The sequence below is a fragment of the Peromyscus maniculatus genome, chromosome 8 (genome assembly GCF_049852395.1).
Source record: "Peromyscus maniculatus bairdii isolate BWxNUB_F1_BW_parent chromosome 8, HU_Pman_BW_mat_3.1, whole genome shotgun sequence".
In the NCBI taxonomy this organism is placed as follows: Eukaryota; Metazoa; Chordata; class Mammalia; order Rodentia; family Cricetidae; genus Peromyscus; species Peromyscus maniculatus.
Window position 1 is genome coordinate 17629210 of NC_134859.1, and position 19123 is coordinate 17648332.

General features: G+C 45.3%; 1 protein-coding gene across 13 annotated transcripts in view; it reads right to left on the reverse strand.

Annotated features, from left to right (window-relative positions):
- The window catches only part of Axin1 (axin 1), a 68847-nt gene that overhangs the window by 5652 nt on the left and 44072 nt on the right, over positions 1–19123 (reverse strand). For all 13 annotated transcript variants that reach the window (XM_076578090.1, XM_076578089.1, XM_076578088.1 and 10 more), the window contains 5 exons: positions 15827–15967; positions 9070–9166; positions 6665–6802; positions 758–1275; positions 244–414 (listed from right to left, as the gene is read on the reverse strand). In XM_076578090.1, the coding sequence (XP_076434205.1) occupies positions 244–414; positions 758–1275; positions 6665–6802; positions 9070–9166; positions 15827–15967 (1065 nt within the window). The remainder of the gene's footprint in view (positions 1–243; positions 415–757; positions 1276–6664; positions 6803–9069; positions 9167–15826; positions 15968–19123) is intronic.

The window sequence follows — 19123 nt, forward strand, 5'->3', positions numbered from 1 at the left end:
TATGAGACAAGATGGATGATAGATATCCAGGGAGGTCACGTTGAGGCTGAGCAGCCCGGAACCCTTAGGACTGAAGAAAAGTAGGCATAAAAAGACAGAAGGCTCTCCCACAGCTGCCATTTATGTAAGTTCATAGGTGACAGGGACTTAGAGTCATCTGACCCTGAAGCTAAAAGCAAGGGTGCTGGAGACAAGAAGACAGGTGGCCAGCTGCTCTGGGCCAGGCCTCTGCAGTGCACTTACCCGTGGCCTGTCTTCCGGTGTCTGCTGATCTCCTTCTCACCCTCAATGATCCACTGCATGATCTTCTGGTTCTTCTCTGCATCCTCTGTGGTATTGGGTACCTCAGCACTGGCATTCTTCCCAGATTCAGCCTTCTTGGTGTTTCTTTTGGAGGGTGCACTAGCTTTACCACTGTGAGATCAAGACATATGAGGTCACTCTGGCCTTCCTAGCTGTTCCCTAACCCTCAAGCCCAACAAGAGACCTGTAACCCATCGTGAAGGCAGTGGGCTCTGTGAAAGTCAGCTGTCTAGAGTTTGTTTTAACATGGTGGGGAAGTCATGCTGACCAGAGCCCAAGATAAACCCACAGCCCCTCCTCACCCAGTCATAGCAATGCTTGGAGCCTGTCTGGCCCCTGCCGCTGGCGTCATATGACTTTTATTGGGGAGAACCAGGTCATCATAGGGCCATAGCCCCTCTGGCCCATGATTTTGAAACAAGGACACATTGGAGAGGGCTGGGTCAAGACTCACCCAAAGGCCACGTCCCCAGCACTGGGGGTGGTGCCTGTGCTCTCTGAATAGCTGCGAGGCTTGGCATGACCATGTGTTTCTGGGCCCCAAGAGAAGCTGCTCTGGACTCTGCGGGCAGCTTCAGCCTCCATTTGCTCCTTGGGTCTAGCTGAATTATGGTGAACATGGTGGTGGACGTGCCTATGGTGGTGCAGGCCAGCTGTATCCAGCTTCAACCCCAACTTAGGAACGTGCTTCCCATGCCCGGAGGCTACACCCCCTAGTACTGCAGTCTTGGGTACATGCCCACTGTCAGGAGAGCGGTGGCCTGGACCAGGTGACTGGCAGCCAGGTGTCCTCATGACCCTTTGCACATGCTCATCCAGGATGCTTTCAGGATTCTCCTCATGAGCATCCCGAAGTCCGGAGCAGCCCATATCCACATAGCGGGGTGGGAAATGGTGCCAGGCTGGGACAGAAGGCAGCTTGTGACTTGCCATGGGGCCAGAAGGCAGCTCACCATCCTCCCCTTCTTCTTCCTGTGGAGAAACAGCAGCACTGTCAGAACAAGAATGAGGACAGACCTGGAAGGGAGGCACAGTCCTGACAGTCAAGCCCAGGACTTTTCTGGCTGCTGCAGTGTAGCCATGTCAAGGAGAGGTGCTGACTCCTGGATACTCGGTGCTTGAATCTCAAAAGGTCCTGGGAACCTGAACAGATTCCATCACACCTGCTCTTATCAGGCAGAGCAAAAACAGGCTGAGGGGATGAAGTGTCTGGTGTCACTTGCAGCCAGCTCTGCATGGATCTAGTTTTATGTCTCTCAATGAAGGTTTTTGTGCCCCCCCCCACCTTGGTTTTTCAAAACAGGGTTTCTTTGTGCAGCCTTGGATATCATGGAACTCACTATGTAGATCAGGCTGGACTCAACTCATAGAGATCCATCTGCCTCTGCCTGGGATCTCTGCTGGAATAAAAGGCATGCACTACCGCTGTCCACCATGTTCTCTCAGCTAATATTCTCCCTTTTGAGTTTCTTAAAATTACATTATTCATTCATTCATTCGTTCACTTGTCTTGTGTGGTGCACTAGTAGAGGTCAGAGTTGTGGAAGTCAGTTCTTTCCTTCTACACTATGAGTCTGAAGGACAGAACTCAGGTCCTCAGCCTTGGCAGCAAGTGCCTTTAACCACTCAGTCATCTCACTGGCCCTGCTTCAGGTTTTAATGCCATATTCCCTAAGGTGAAAGAAGGAAAGGAAATTTATAAAACCATGGGACTACCTTGGGCCAAGACCCAGCTTTTCTTACTTTCTTTTGGTTTTCTGAGACAGGGTTTCTGTTTAGCCTTGGCTGTCCTGGAACTTGCTTTGTACACCTCGCTGTCCTTAAACTCAGAGACTCGCCTGCCTCTACCTCCTGAGTGCTGGGATTAAAGGCATGTGCACTGTCACACAAGGCCGACCCAGCTTGTCTTACCAGTTCCTCATATGTAACAATTAAACTGTAGGATTTGTGGTGAGCCTCTGTTTCTATCCCTTCCCCCTACTAGCTGGGGTTACAGGCCTGTGTAGACACCCAGCTTGTTCCAAGGGTACTGGGATCTGAACTCCAGTCTTCATGAGTCTGCCCATTATTCCAGACCTTCTCAGGACTTCTATTTCCTTGGTTTTGCAATTAAAAAAAATTTTTTTTAAATATGTATTTATTTATTATGTATACAGTGTTCTGCCTGCGTGTATGTCTGCAGGCCAGAAGAGGGCACCAGATCTCATCATAGATGACTGTGAGCCACCATGTGGTTGCTGGGAATTGAACTCAGGACCTCTGGAAGAACAGTTAGTGCTCTTAACCTCTGAGCCATCTCTCCAGCCCCTAAAAATATTTTCTTAAAAATTCTATGTCAGTAGTTGCATGGCCATCTACCCAACAGGAGACAGCTCAGGACAGGCTGGTGAGAGCACAATAAAGCTAGTGTGTACATGGCAGCCCATCTGAGCTAGAGGCCCTCTAGCCACCGATTATTATCTGAGCTGATATAAGAGAATCACTCAGGTGATTCACTCAGCATTGCATGGTGGGTAATGCCACAATGCTGGCCATCACGCAATGGCTAGCAGGTGGAATCACTAATTTTCATTTAGTGTTCTCTGTTAAGTCAAAAAAGTAATATCACTGTTCTCAGCCTTGGCACTGACCTAGTCTCTCTTCTTGAGAGCTGTAGTGTTAGCTCCAGGGACATTACTTTATACCTGTTGCCCTCCTTGCTACTATGGACCGAGCCTTCCTATCTGGCCACAGCTGGCACTCCACAGAGCTGAGGGAGCTGTAAGGCTCAGACATCAGGATATCACTAACCCCTGCCTTGAACTGGTGTTAGCTCCTTTGGGAATGGACCAGTAGCTGCTGTTCAGGTAAACTGGGACAGGATGTGCATGCCAGCCTTGGGACAAGTGAGTTTCTTAATGTGTTTGGGAATATTATTTTAAAGTGTGTTACTTTTGTTTATGTTATATTTGTTTAACTCTGTGAAGCTGTGTTACTTTGCCTGTTTAAAACATCTGATGGTCTAATAAAGAGCTGAACAGCCAATGACAAGGCAGGAGAAAGGATAGGTGGGGCTGGCAGGCAGAAAGAAATAATACAAGGAGAAATCTGGGAAGGAGTAGCCAGAAAAGAAGGAGGAGGACATCAGAGGCCAGCCAAGCAGCTACATAGCAAGCCACGGAGTAAGAAATAATGAAAGGTATACAGAAACAGAGAAAGGTAAAAGCCAAAAGGCAAAAGCTAGATGGGATATTTTAAGTAAAGCTAGCTAGCAACAAGGCAAGGTAAGGCCAGACATTTATAATTAAGAATAAGCCTCCGTGTGTGATTTACTTGGGAGCTGAGTGGCGGGCCTCCCCAAAAGAGCAAAAACAAACAACTTTGAGGAGCCCGTTTTTTCAGGCATTTGTGATATCCATAGGGACACCCTCAAGAGAGGCAGTAACTGTGAAACATTCTGCTACACAGATGAAGATGGTGATTTAGATCATCACAGGCTAAAAAATTAGGACTTAGCACCTGAGAAAAGCTCCGTGTTTCATGTCAATATGGCTCCACATTTTTCTTAGATAAATACTATCAGAATGCTAAAGCTGTGTGGCCCAGAAGATGGTTGGCTTCAGTCTGCATAGTTTCACTGCCCACCAGATGCTTGACTAAACACCATGGGGTGCCCTATGCAACAAGGTGCTACTCTAGGTCACAGTAGGCCCATAGTGTGATGTCTCACTATAGTCCACCAGCATTGCATGGTGGGTAATGCCACAATGCTGGCCATCATGCAATGGCTAGCTGGTGGATGGCCATTCCAATACAGGAAAGGCTGCCTGCCAGTCTAATGAACATCTCTCCAGCTAACAAAAGGGACAGGAGAGAATGCTGGTCTCAAGTGACAAAACAATTTGAGAGAGAGAGAGAGAGAGAGACAGACAGACAGACAGACAGAATGTGTGTGTGTGTGTGTGTGTGTGTGTGTGTGTGTGTGTGTGTGTGTGTGTGTGCGCACGCGCACGTGCGTGCGCATAAGAGACCATTCATCTTAAAATAGTGTTACACAAACTCCTTGGAAAGTTCCACTATCTTTTTTGTTTGTTTGAGACAAGGTTTCTCTGTGTATTTCTGGCTGTCCTGAAACTCTCTCTGTACACCAGGCTGGCCTTGAACTCACAGATATCCGCCTGCCTCTGCTTCCTGAGTGCTGGGGTTAAAGGCATGTGCCACCACTGCCCAGCTGTTTTTTTTTTTTGTTTTTTTAAGACTTATTTATCTTTAGCTGGGTGGTGGTGGTGTACAACTTTAGTCCCAGAAGAGGCAGGTAGATCTCTGTGAGTTTGAGGCCAGCCTGGTCTACAGAATGAATTCCAGGACATCCAGGGCTACAGAGAAACCATGTCTTAAAAAACAAACAGGCGGGGTGGTGGTGGCGCACACCTTTAATTCCAGCACTTGGGAGGCAGAGGCAGGTGGATCTCTGTGAGTTTGAGGTCAGCCTGGGCTATAGAGTGAGTTCCAGGACAGGCTTCAAAGCTACACAGAAAAACCCTGTCCCAAAAAACCAAAAAAAAAAAAAAAAAAAGAAAGAAAGAAAGGAGGGAGGGAGGGAGAAAGAGAGAAAGAGAGAGAGAGAGAGAGAAAGGAAGAAAGGAAGAAAGAAAGAAAGAAAGGAAGGAAGGAAGGAAGGAAGGAAGGAAGGAAGGAAGGAAGGAAGGAAGGAAGAAAGAAAGAAAGGAAGAAAGAAAGGAAGAAAAGCAAACAGACAAAAAAAGAAAAAAAAAGATTTATTTATCTTTACTTTAATGTAAGAGTATTTTGCCTATATGTATGTGTACCATGTGAATACCTGGTACCTGCAGAAGTCAGAAGAGAATGTCAGATGACTGTGAGCCACCATGTGGATTCTGAGAACCAAACCTAGTTCTCTACAAGAACAAGAAATACTCTTAACTGCTGAGTCATCTCTCCAGCCCCTATTTGTTTTTAATCTCAGCCTCCAGTCTGTAAAAATTACAGCTGGTACCACCATTAGCCCCGTGTCTAGAGTGGTATGTGGGCCCTGCTGCTAAGGATGGAGCCCTCAGACAATGCTCACAGTTCACCTAGGGAGCCTAAGAGGGAAAGGCTGGGCCTGGACTGGGGCTTTGAGTTTGAAGAGGGCTGGGTTCTTCCATATGTCAAATAAATAAAAACATCAGGTAAGCAACAGAGAAATAACTCCACAGAGGAACATTATACTCTTGAACTTTTTTTTTTTTTTTTTGGTTTTTCGAGACAGGGTTTCTCTGTGTAGCTTTGCGCCTTTCCTGGGACTCACTTGGTAGCCCAGGATGGCCTCGAACTCACAGAGATCCGCCTGCCTCTGCCTCCCGAGTGCTGGGATTAAAGGCGTGCGCCACCACTGCCTGGCTTACTCTTGAACTTTTAAGTATGAAAACTTATATAAATAAAAATGTGTGATCTTAGCCAGACAGTGGCGCACACTTGTAAGCCAGAACCTGGGAGGCTGAAATAAGAGTATTGCTGAAAGAGACTATCCTGAGCTGCATAGTGAATACCAGGTCAGCCAAGCTACAGCAAGACCCTGTCATAGAAAGGAAAGAGGATGGGAGGGAGGGAGAGAAGGAGGGAGGGAGGGCTTGAATTTGCAAGTGTTAAATTGTTATCATAAAACACTGCAGAATGAAGGGCACACATATGAGGGCCATGGCTACATAAAGAAAGCCTTTCTATAGCAGCACAGAAAAAAAATGTACAAAAACAGTGGTTTCTCAGCCAGGTGGTGGTGGTGGTGGTGGTGGTGGTGGTGGTGGTGGTGGTGGTGGTGGTGGTGGTGGTGGTGGTGGTGGTGCACACCTTTAATCCCAGCACTTGGGAGGCAGAGGCAGGTGGATCTCTGAGTTTGAAGCCATCCTGGTCTACAGAGTGAGTTGTTCTAGGACAGCCAGAACTACAAAAAGAAACCCTGTCTCAAAAAACCAAACCAACCAAACAAAACAGTGGTTTCTCAATGAACCAAAATGAGCTCCAAGGGAGCCATTATAGCGACTATAGTCTGTAGTGTTCCCTAAGCCAGTAGAAGCCTGACCTGCCGAGCCTTCCTACCATTGTGCCTTAGCTCAGTTCCTGCCATCTGCCAAGGTTAGCCACACAGCCATTTTGTCAGCTTCCTCCCAGGCATCTGCTGGCAGGAAAAGGGGATGGAGGATGCACTAGGCTCAGTTAGCAGCAAAATAGAGAGGAAGAAGGTACTGAACAGAAGGGCAGGTGGGACACAGAAACACAGTGACAAGCAGGCCGAGTCAGAATGGAGGCTACCCTAAATGCAGGACTTCCATGCCACAGCAAACAATGGCCTAGACATGGTCCTAGCATATAGTCCACTTACCATCCGTACACGCTTCAGCCGTTCCTCCAGCTTCTCTTCAGCCTCTCGAGTGCGCTGGACAGCCTCTAAACGGTGAATAAGCTCTTCAGCAAATTTCTGTGGTTCTACCCGGATCTCCTTTGGCATTCGGTAAGTGCGCTGGAGAGAGACACAGCAGTCAGTAAAGCTGCCTTTACAGGCCATTCCTGCACCCTTTTTTTTTTAAAAGATTAATTTATTTATTATGTATACAGTGTTCTGCCTGCACGCATCCCTGCAGGCCGGAAGAAGGCACCAGATCTCATTACAGATGGTTGTGAGCCACCATGTGGGTGCTGGGAACTGAACTCAAGACCTTTGGATAAGCAGCCAGTGCTCTTAACCTCTGAGCCATCTCTCCAGCCCCATTCCTGCACCCTTTACAGAGCAGCACGGTGACAGCCTTCTAGTGAGAGGATGTGTACAGGAAACCTCGATCGTATGATTTTAAAGTTTCATACATTTGTTTGTCTGAGTCCGTGTGCACGCACATGGTGGATAAGTGCATCATGGCACATATGTAAAGATCAGAGGACAACTTGCAGGAGCTGGTTCTGTTCTCCCTTTTTACCAGGTAGGTTCTAGAGATAGAACGCAGGTCAAGTTTGGAGGCAGGTTTATTTATTCACTAAGTAACCTTGCTGGTTACATCTATTTTAAAGCAGGTGTTTATCGTTTCCTTTTAATGGGACACTAGCAACCTCACTGGCTCCCTTTTCTCCTTCCCTGAGCACCGACTCTATTACTGGGGAGCTGGGCAGGGTCCTGGTATGCACAGGCTGTGGCACCCCTGACTGAACATGTGTACATGCACCCAGACAGACGGTGGTCAGTACCTTGGCCAACATGCTCTACACTGAATACTCCCAACTTGTCGTCCCCCCCCCCCCCCCCCCCCCCCCCCCCCCCCGCCCGACAAATTTCTCTGTGTAGTTTTGGTGCTGGTCCTGGATCTCACTCTGTAGACCAGGATGACCTTGAACTCACAAAGACCTGCCTGACTCTGCCTCCTAAGTGCTGGGACTAAAGGTGTGTGTCACCACTGCCCAGCTTACTCCTAACTTGTCAGAGAAACATTCATGACATAAGGTGGGGAATGCCTGAGGCTCAGTGCAAACAGCACTAGGAACACAGAATCAAGAGTTGTAAGCACAGCATCAGCCACTAGAAACTCTTAGGATGGACTTGTGGTCCTGAAGTAGCCTAACCCACAGCATTCCCAAGGCTTACACCTGTTCGAAACTCCTGGATAGAGCAGTGCCTGGTGCTGATGTATGGCTAAGCCTAATCAGGGTAGGATTGTACTCAGGAGGGTTGGGACTCTAGGCTCTGTTATGCAATGGAAGACACAAAATGCATGATATACAGAATAAACATGATTTTCCAGCCATAGATGTATCTTTCCTAATGTGCGAATTGAAGGTTCAGTCGAAAAGTTAAGAGACTCCAACTAAGAAATTCTGATGAGGCTGGTCATGACAGTGCATACCTTTATCCCAGCACCCAGGAGGTAGAGACAGGCGGATCTATGTGAGTTCAAGGTCACTCTGGTCTACACCACAGTGAGCTAAAGGTAAACCAGAGCTACATAGTTGCCGTCTCAAAATAACAATAAAACAAATCAAAAGAAATGCTGATGCCCGTGTGATGTTCTGAAGCACCCATCCTCCCTACACAGGCACGGGTGGAGGGTGGAGGACAACACAAGCTCCCCTAGAAGTCTTGCTGCCCAAAGCCTGTGTGCCAGAAGGAATGATAATTGTTCATGTGTCACCAGTGGTCACTGCACGTAGGGAGAGCTATCAATCCTTGCTCAAACATAGAGTCAACAAAACCTTGTATTCCAGGCTCAGGAATAGCTACTGTTATTACCCAAGAGGCAAAGTTGAGGCAGCTTCTGAGCCAAGATGGTCACATGGCAGCACCCATTGCTCAGCCACAAAAATGACAAGTTCCTTGAATTTCTTGAGTAGTAAAGCATGTGGATGGATATCTAACCATACCCTAGGGTCAGGTGACCTGCAATGTCCAGAGTTGGTTCAAAGTCGAAATCCATCATCTCAGAACTACTTTCCATCAGGGAGAGCATATCACTTCACAGGGAAACCATGCAGTGAAGGGAGGGTGCTACCTGGAGGACACTTCCTGTTACTGAGCATAGGAAGCCTAGGCTTGGGAGCTATCCCTAGACTATCTACTGTGATGGTTATCTCTTACCCCAACATCACTCAGACTGTCTGCTGTGCCCAATGGTAAGCTGTGGTCCTAGAAAGCCTACCAAAATGCCTCTCCACTGACTGGTGCCGTGGTGGCCAACTCTGTAGGAAAGCAGTTAGGCACACCTGGAGAGAAGGCTCGGTGGGCGCTGCAGAATGGGTGGTACTTACAGGAATGTGAGGTAGAGGCACCCGCCCGTTGACTTGGACACTCTCCTGCATCTCCCTTCGGTGCTGCTTACGGATCCTGTATGGAGGGATTCCATCCCTGAATAGACAAAAAATACAGCCATGAGCTCATGCAGAAAATAAGGTACAGCAGAACACCATATACTTTTCAGCCCATGGTCACTACTGACAGCAACGATATCCATATTGTATCATCTCATGTGCCTGTGTACCTGGGACTACATATGCACAGGCACAGATTACTTACATGCACTTCATGACACACACACAAAACTCATATATGATAACAAAGCCCAGGATCTCAGCCATGGAATGTTCTTCCAGTTACAACTTATTCAACATTTCAACAAAGATCAGCTGCCCTTAATTTATGTATCTCTGAGTCTACCAAGTCTGAAAGTTTGATCGTTTTCACATTAGAAGAATTTTTATTATATATACACACACACCATGTATATAGTTTGTGCATGTATATGGATGAGTACATGTGCCACAGAACATATGTGGAGGTCAGAGGACAACTTCTACCATGTAAATTCTGGGGACTGAACTCAGGCCACAGTGAGTCTTTTAGAAGAGTGAAACAAGCATGTAAGGCAAACTAAAACCAGCCTTTGATAGCTATAAATCCAAGGACTAAGGTCACTAAAAGGCCAGGCTCTTTCTTGCTCATTCAAGATAGATGCCATATCCAACACCTTGTGAAACTGCCCACCCTCCATCCCATGGTTCTGGAAGCTGCTCTAGGAATCAATCACGGCAGCAAATGGAACTAGCAACTGAGAAAAGCCAGGCTGACTAATAAAAGTGCTGGGTCCTCTCACTACAGCTCTCTAGTTACATGAAAACAGGTGTGTGTGTGTGGGGGGGGGGGCTGCAATCTCCATGCCGAATGGGATGGGTTTTTAAATTACCTTGCTAATCAAAGAGTCCACACAGGGCAATTAAGGTGTGTGGTCTCTGTACCCTGCCCCTCTGGAGGAGATAGGAAGCACCAAGGACAGTGGAACCCCAACTGTCCTCCTTGGCAGGAGGAAAAGACAGCCCCAATCAGGGGAGGATTGCCCTGGCAACCTGCCCAGGTGCGTGGTGTGCCTGGGCAAGAGGGTAGTATTACCGTGTTTTTCCTTTTATAAATGCAAAGGAGACATAGAGGGTAGAGGAATGGGGGTTTAAAATGTATATGACTTGGATTCCCTGGCACTCAAGATAGTAGGTGGCCTAAAGCCAACAGCTGAAACATATTTTTTTCTATACTTAGACAAACACTTTAAAATCCCCAGCCTCTGGGGCTTAGACTTGTCCTCAAAATCTACATTTAAGGATAGGTGGCATACTAGGAAACACCTTGTTGAACAGTTGTGTGATCCAACTGTGGCTCCAATGTGAGAAACTCGTGAGCTACACCAGCAGATACAGTGTGAAGTATCATTTCATTTTTTGCCTCAGATGTATGTTCAAATATATGTGGTAGTTTTGTATCCCAAATTCTTAAGTCTCCCAATAAAATCTAAGATGAACAGATTGTCAAAGAAAAACTCCTATGCTTGGGGCTGTGGACATAGCTCAGTTGACAGTGCTTGCCTAGCATGTACAAAGCCATGGGTCTAACCCAGCACTGCATTAACTGGGTAGAGTGGTACATACCTATGACCTTGGCCAGCCTTGTTTACATAAGGCTCTATCTTACCCCTAAAACAAAACCATCTACATGTATTTTAAGTTTCTCTGTTTGGATAATGTGTCATTTTCTTAAGAAAATATTCAGAGGTTGCAGAAAAAACTATGGTGGAGGTTAAGCCTCATCAATTCTATGGGATGAGGAGGATCAGGTACTACAGATACAGCCTGCTGTCTTTTTCTGATGAGGCTCTGACTGGCAACCACTCTGAAAATGAGATGTCACAAAGAATTCTAGGAACTTTAAAAAAGTGTTTCTGAAAATGCCAACATTCAAAGATTCAAAACTAAAGCCAGCCAAGTGTGGTGCACATTCCTTTAATCCTAGCGCTAAGGAGGCAGAGGCAGGTGGATCTATAAATTCAAAGCCAGCTTGGTCTATATAGTGAGTTCCGGGTCAGCAAGGGCTATAGAGTAAGACCCAGTCTCAAAGTTAATTAAAAGAGAACAAAACGAGACATCCCTCAGATATAACAAAACCCAAAGAGACAAAGGCCATCTGGTGTCACTACCACATGATTATTAGAGTAGAAAAATGAAAACAGTCCAACATATATGCCCCCACGGCACTGGCCAAATTGGGTTCTGAGCACCAGGAGATGGCATACTCTATTTTTAAAAGTCAAGTGTTGGAAGAATGTTTAAGGGCAGGCAGATGAAAAAAACCAGCTACAAAACTGGTACAAGCTGGGGGTGGTGGCTCATGCCTTTAATCCCAGCACTCAGGAGGCCGAGGCAGGCAGATCTTGGTGAGGCCAGCCTGGTCTACATAGTGAGTTCCAGGATAGCTAGGGCCATATAGAAAGACCTGGTCTCCAAAAAACAAAACAAACAACTACAAACAGGAACATAAAGAGGAACCATCCTTTAAAACTACATTCAATTAAGTGTGGTGAGAGGGAGATGGAGGAGAGTGCTTGGCAAGTGGTTCAGCTGGGCTGACAGAGAAGCTGGTGTGGACATGGAAGGAGGGAACAGAATCAGGATGAAACACCTCAGTCCTGGACAAACGGGCTTCCAAAATACTCCTGCTGGCTGAATCTCTGGCTCTGTCCTTCTGACCTGGAGCTGCTATACCTCACAGCCTGATTGGTTAGCTGAGATGTTAATTCGGCTTCTAGAGTGAGTCTTAAAAATTACTACAGACTTCTTGAATAAAGACAGAATTTCCAACAGCAAAATTTCAAACTTCTAGCCTTTCCAACTTATTTATTTTTATTTTACATGCATTGGTGTTTTACATGCATTGGTGTTTTGCCTGCATCTATGTCTGTGGGAGGATGCAGGATCCCCTGGAACTGGAGTTAAAGACAGTTGTGAGCTGTCATGTGGGTGCTGGGAATTGAACCTGGGGTCACTGGAAGAGGAGCAGGTGCTCTTAACCACTCAGCCATCTCTCCAGCCCCTAGCTTTATTTTCTTGTAAATGCTCTACCTTCCTAAAATAGTATCATGTGCTTCAACTTTCTTTTTCCCAACACAGGGTTTCTCTGTGTAGCCCTGCCTCTGCCTCCCTAGTGCTGGGATTAAAGGCATGTACTACCACGGTCCTAGCTCAAACTTGTTTTTAATTGCTGAGTTAATTATCAATTAATATGACTGTAGCTAAACCATATTTTTAAAATAATGCCTGTAACAAATACTTTAGCAAGGCTAGTGTGGAATTTACTCATTTAACAGGTATTAAGCCCCTCATTAATAGGCATGATTTTGGACACAGCAGTGAACAATAATAGCAAAAATCATTAATAAGCTTATTTTAAAAAAATAAATAAGCTTACTTTTTAAAATACATGGTTGCTTTAAAAATATGTTACTTAAAAAGAAATTACATTCTAGGGTTGGTCAGCTAGCATGCAATTAGAAAGGCCACGGTCCCAAAGCAGCTATAATAAGTGCTTTGAAAGCTATTCCTTGTAGCCTTAAGACTTTTATATAATCAGTAATTAGAAACTGGCTCCAGTGGGTGGTAGTGCACGTCTTTAATCCTAGTACTCAGGAGGGAGAGGCAGGCAGATCTCTGAGAGGCCAGCCTGGTCTACAGAGTGAGCTCCAGGACAGCCAGGGCTAACATAGAGAAACCCTGTCTCGGGGGAAAAAATGGCTCCTGTTGGTATCAGTGTTACTCAATATCTGTGAACTGTCTAAAATTATTTAGGGACTATTCTCCTCCTTTATAATTAAGCCATTCCATTTGGTAAACTGCTAACAGTTTTGTCTTCAAGATAGTGCTGCATATGTTTAAACAGATTTTTTTTTTTAGTAAAAAGTGATTGAAGCATCTAGATTAGAACACAGGAATGAGATGACACTGTAACCACATTATGTGATGTGGTGCTTACTAAGTTTCTCTAAAAAACGCTAACTTATATCAATGAAAATAAAAAGCAAAACTACACAACTACAAAAAAAAAGAGTGGTTTAGATCCATCAGTAGAAAGTGGGGAGCTTGGGAGCTGGCTCAGTTTGCTACAACAACATGATTCCCCAACATCTACTTACAAGACAAAACAAAACTGGGCTCGGTAGTGTATGCCTATAATCCTAGCATTGGAAAATCCCTGGTGCTCAATGGTCAGTGACCTCCCGGTTCAGTGTCAGTAAGACTGCTCAGTGGTTAGAGGCCCCTTGGAGTAAAACAGGTGTGCAGGCTTGATCTAAATTCAATCCCTGACCTACAAGGTAACAGGAGAAAACCAACACTCTATAGTTGCCCTCTGACCTCTACCTGTGAAATAGCACACACACAATAAAATAATTTTTTTTTTTTAAATTTTAGGGAGCTGTGGAGTCAGCCCTGTGGTTAAGAGCACTTATTCTTCTAGAGGACCGACAATCCACACAGTGGCTCAAAACCGTCCATAACTCGAGGTCTAGGGGATCTGACACCCTCTCCAGGGCAACACACACACACACACACACACACACACACACACACACACACACACACACACACAGTACAAATACATACATTCAAGCTAGGCAGTGGTGGCACATGCCTTAATTCTAGGACAGAGGCAGGCAGATCTCTGTTAGTTCAAGGGCAGCCTGGTCTACAAATCGAGTTCTAGGACAGCCAGAGCTGTTACACAGAGAAACCCTGTCTCGAAAAACCAAAACATCAAAAAACAACAACAACAACAACAACAACAAAAAAAAAAAACCAACCAACCAACCAACCAAATGAACAAACAAAACAAAAACCCTAACACCCCCCCCCCAAAAAAAAATCCAAAAGAGAAAAGAACAAAAACCAACGCCCCCATCCCTGGAAAAAAACAAAACACACAGGCAAAACATATAAAACAATGTGTGTGTGTGCGTGCAAGTATATATATGTGTGTGTGTGTATGTATGCATGTATGTATGTATGTATTCATTCATTCATTCATTTATTTATTTTGAGACAGGGTTTCTCTGTGTGGCTTTGGTGCCTTTCCTAGAGCTCACTCTGTAGCCCAGGCTGGCCTCGAACTCAGAGATCCACCTGCCTCTGCCTCCCGAGTGCTGGGATTAAAGGCGTGAGCCACCACTGCCCGGCTTATTTTTTCTTGTTTAAAGACAAGGTCTCATTATGTATCTCTGGTTGTCCTGGAACTCACTCTGTAGATCAGGCTGGCCTCAAACTCACAGAGATCCACCTGCTTCTGCCTCCCAGGGGCTAGGATTAAAGGAGTGTGCCACTACACCTGGATGAAATAATTATATATTTTTTTAATTTTAAATAAGGAGGAGAGCAACAATAGAAAACACCCAGTATTGACCTCTGGCTTCTACACACACACACACACACACACACACACACACACACACACACACACACACACACACACACACACACCAGATCCACCAGTGGGGAGCACTCTCCACCAATTTCCCAGATATTCACTTTTCAACTTTTCAAAGAGACACACAGGCAGGGCAGAACTGGTGAGCTGGACCAAGAACCCTGCTGGGGATCCCGTGCAATCATGAAATAAGAGACTTATAGGGGCAATTAGAAGACTTGTTCTGGTCACTGGTAATGAGCAAAGACTCATTCCAACACTAGGCTGCTTTTAAAGGAAGCTCCAGGCGTGGGGGTAAACTCAGACTAAGCATGACTGAGTAAGAACTCAAAAAAAAACTCCAGGCTGGTCAATTCAACAAAATGTTTTATGTCATTCAATTACAATTATTTAATATGCACCTGAGTTCCAAAAAGCCACTGGCAGGAGGTGGTTTGTGGGACAGATCCACTCCCACAGAGCTTCTAGGAATGTGATTACATCAAACAAAACAAGCTCCTAATTGAGATCACAGTATCAGGGAAGTGGAGGCTCAGATCTGCCTCCATGGCTTGGAATTTAGGCACTCAGGGAACTGGTCTTAGCACAGAACCCAGGCTCCCTGGCTCCCCAGGGATACTCATGATATATCAAGATTCTGTATTATAAAAAGGTTCAGGGCAGAACAACATGGGCAAAAAACACATTTATGCAGCCTGATGGACTGTCTCCTGCCCTGCCCTGGAGAGAAGACTGCCTGTCTATTCCCTGGGCCCATCTTCCCAGTGAAACCCATCCTCTGTGGTTAGGAGAAAATGAACCTCCAGTTTCTGGCTAGTAGCTCTAACTCTTGAGTCCTCTGCTCTCAAAAGCTGCAGATAACCTTGGCCTCCAAGAGAAGGAGCTAACACAAACTTCAACTCTAGCTTGGATTCTGTTCCAGGATTTTTAAACAATTTTGCTGTTGTGCTAGGAACTAAAACCAGGGCCTTCACTCAATTACACCTTGGCCCTTGGGCTAGGTTTTGAAGGATATCGTAACTCAAGGGCAGTCAGTCCTCTTTCTTTACGGTTTTTGTTTTGACAGTCTCATTCTATAGACCAGGTTGGCGTGGTACTCACGGCAATTCATCTGCTTCAGCTTCGTAGGTGCTGGGCTTACAAATATATGCATGCTACCATGGCCAGCTTTGTGTTTGTTCCTTAGGACAGTCAGGTCAGGCATTAAGAGAATCAGCCAGTAAGGATTAGCAAAAAGCACCAAAGCATACAGCCAGCAAGCATGGGACTTACACACTACTGTCCGTAAGGGATAGGGTGTCAGCATCACTGGACAGGCTCTGCTGTTCACTGTCATTGGCGCTGGTGGCTGGGGCCAGGGCATAGCCAGAGTTGACATAGTAAGGGTTGACGGGCTCCCTCCAAGATCCATACCTGTGAATAAGAAAAGCTCATGAGTGGCAGCAATATTCTTCTATTTTAATATACACTGTTAGAGTTATCTGGATAATCACAGGAGAAATTCAGAGAAAAACAGAGCAGAAAAGTCATGTGTCTCCATCTCCTTGCTCCTCTCCTCATTCCATTCTTCCCAGTTTGAAGGGAAAGGATTAAAGAGGGTCTAAGCTCTGGGCATCTTTCCAGATGTTTCCTACTTTTTTGAAAGGTATTTAAGCATACATACATAGAGTATCATTTAGGAAGCAGACAATGCTCCATCTTTCTCCTGAAGAATACCAATAGAAAGGATTCATGATCCTTGTTAGAGCTACAAAGTAACCCACTTCTGGCCCAACCCAATAGGTATTTCTGGAGCAGCCAGCCAGAGCCACCAGGACTCTAACTCAGGTCCCTGGGCTCCAGGCATCATGATACCCCATGGACAGAACACACAGATGAAATCTGCTGCTGGGTAGGTATGGGGAGGTAGGTTAAAGCCCCACTACTAGGAGTAACAGAGTCGAGTTGTTGCTATACAATTGGCCAAAAACCAAGATCCTTAATCTGTATTTTTTCTAAGGGCACTTTTGGGAATTTGTCCTTTGTTTTCCCCTTCATCTCTTTATAGCATTTGGTCCTTGTCTACTAGGTGATTATAAATTTATACAAGTTTTCAAATTTAAAAAAAAAAAGTATTTTAGTTGGGCAGAGTGGCATGTGCCTTTAAGCCCAGAACTCGGGAGGCAGAGGTGGATTTCTTCTGAGTCTGGAGCCAGCCTGGTCAACACAGTGAGCTTCTTGCCAGCCAGGGCTACAAAGAAAGACTCTGTCTCAAAACAAAAGATTGCTGAGTGATGGTTGCGCACCCCTTTTATCCAAGTACTTGGGAGGCAGAGACTGGTGGATCTCTATGAGTTCGAGGCCAGCCTGGTCTACAGAGCTAGTTCCAGAATAGCCAGGGCTACATAGAGAAACCCTGTTTCAAAAAACAGAAACAAACAAAAAATATTTATGTGTATGAGTGTTTGGCCTACATGCATGTAAATGTACTATATGCATGCCTGGTGCCCATGAAAGCCAGAGGAGGGCACTGGATCTCCTGGAGCTGGAGTTATAGACAGTTGTGAGTTGATGTTTAGGTGCTAGGAATGGAACCAGGGTCCTCTGCAATGGCAGCTAGTGCTCTTAACCACCGAACCATCTCTCTAGCCCTCCAAATATTTTACTATTAATATACATATATATTAGTATCTAGCTATATAATATATATTTATGCAAAAATATTTTCTTCTTAAACATTTTCTTTTTTCAAAAAATAATTTATGTGCACTGATGTTTTGTCTGCATGTATATCTGTGTGAGGATGTAGGATTCCCTGGAACTGGAGTTATAGACAATTGTGAGCTGCCATGTGGGTGCTGGGAATTGAACCCAGGCCCTCTGGAAGAAGAGCCAGTGTTCTTAACTGTTGAGACATCTCTCCAGCCCCAATATACTTTTTCTTACATTCAAGACCCTTTTTGTTCTGATCCCTTGAATGCATGATCCTGCCTCAGTCTTCCTAAGTAGTTGGGATAATAGAACTGTACCACTATACCTGGTTCCTTATAACTTTTTGTATTGTGCACAGACAGACCTTTTCATTTTAGGTTATAAACATTTTGTTCCATTAAAAGATTTTTTTGAGGCAGAGATTTAGCTCTGGCTGGTCTTGAACTTGCAGTGATCTCGCCTCTGCTTTCCCAAGTACAGGGTTTATCATACCCAGCTTCCGTAATTTTCTGCTAGTGGTTTTTTGTTTGTTTGTTTGTTTGTTTGTTTGTTTTGTTTTGTTTTTCAAGACAGGGTTTCTCTGTGTAGCTTTGCGCCTTTCCTGGAACTCACTTTGTAGACCAAACTGGCCTCGAACTCACAGAGATCCACCTGCCTCTACCTCCCGAGTGCTGGGATTAAAGGCGTGTGCCACCACAGCCCAGCTCTGCCTGTGTTTTAAGGACAGTCTCACTATGTAGTTCAGGTTGGCCTCAAATTCACATTCCTACTGCCTTAGCGCCTCAAACTCTGGGATTACATCTATGTGTTACCACCCAGGCTTCAGGTGTGTGTGTGTGTGTGTGTGTGTGTGTGTGTGTGTGTGTATCTGTGTTTACACGTTTATGTAGGTGCAAGTGGAAGCCAGAGATCAACCTTGAGGGTGTTCTTCAGGAGACTATCCATCTTATTTTTTGAGACAGGGTCTCTCATTGGGACCTGAGGCTTGATGATAAGGCTAGGCTAGCTAGTCAGCCAGTCCCAAGGATCCTGTCTCCAACTCTCCAGTGTTGATTATTACATCTGGCTTTTTATATGTATGCTGGGAATCAAACTCAGGGCCTCAAACTTTCATGATAAGCTCCCTGGCTTTCCTTTTCATGAGAACCTCCCTGGCTTCTAATACTTGTTTTAATTTTTTGATCTTTATCTGAATTGGATATATATACACACATAAAATCTAGCTGATTCCCTGACCCACAATGGACAGCCAGTTGTTAGCACTAAACACTACATAATCGGTGGTTTAAATGCTACTCTTGGCCACATCCTCACCTCACTTTTAACACAGGGAATCTGGAGTCTACACTGCTGTGCTGAGGGACAACCCTGTAGCAGTTGTACATCTATAGCAGTGATTCTTCTCCACCTGTGGGTGGAATCCCTTTGGGGGTCAAATGACCCTCCACAGGGGTCCCCTACCAGATATCCTGCATATCAGATATTTACATTCAACTCCTAACAGTAGCAAAATTGCAGTTATGAAGTAGCAATGAAAATAATTTTATGGATGGGGTCACACCATGAGGAACTGTATTAAAGGGTGGCAGCATCAGGAAGGCTGAGAACCATGGGTCTGTAGGGTCTCCTGCCAATTCTCTTTAAAGATGGCTCTCAGCTGAGCATGGTGGTGAATCCCTTTAACTTCAGCACTTGGGAGGCTAAGGTGAAGACCTAGAATTCTAGGTCTATATAGAGCTGTGGTTCTCACCTTCCTAATGCTGCGACCCTTTAATAAAGTTCCTCATGTTGTGGTGACCCCTAACCATAAAATTACTTTCATTGTTACTCACAACTGTAATTTTGCTACTGTTATGAATTGTAATGTAAATATTTTCG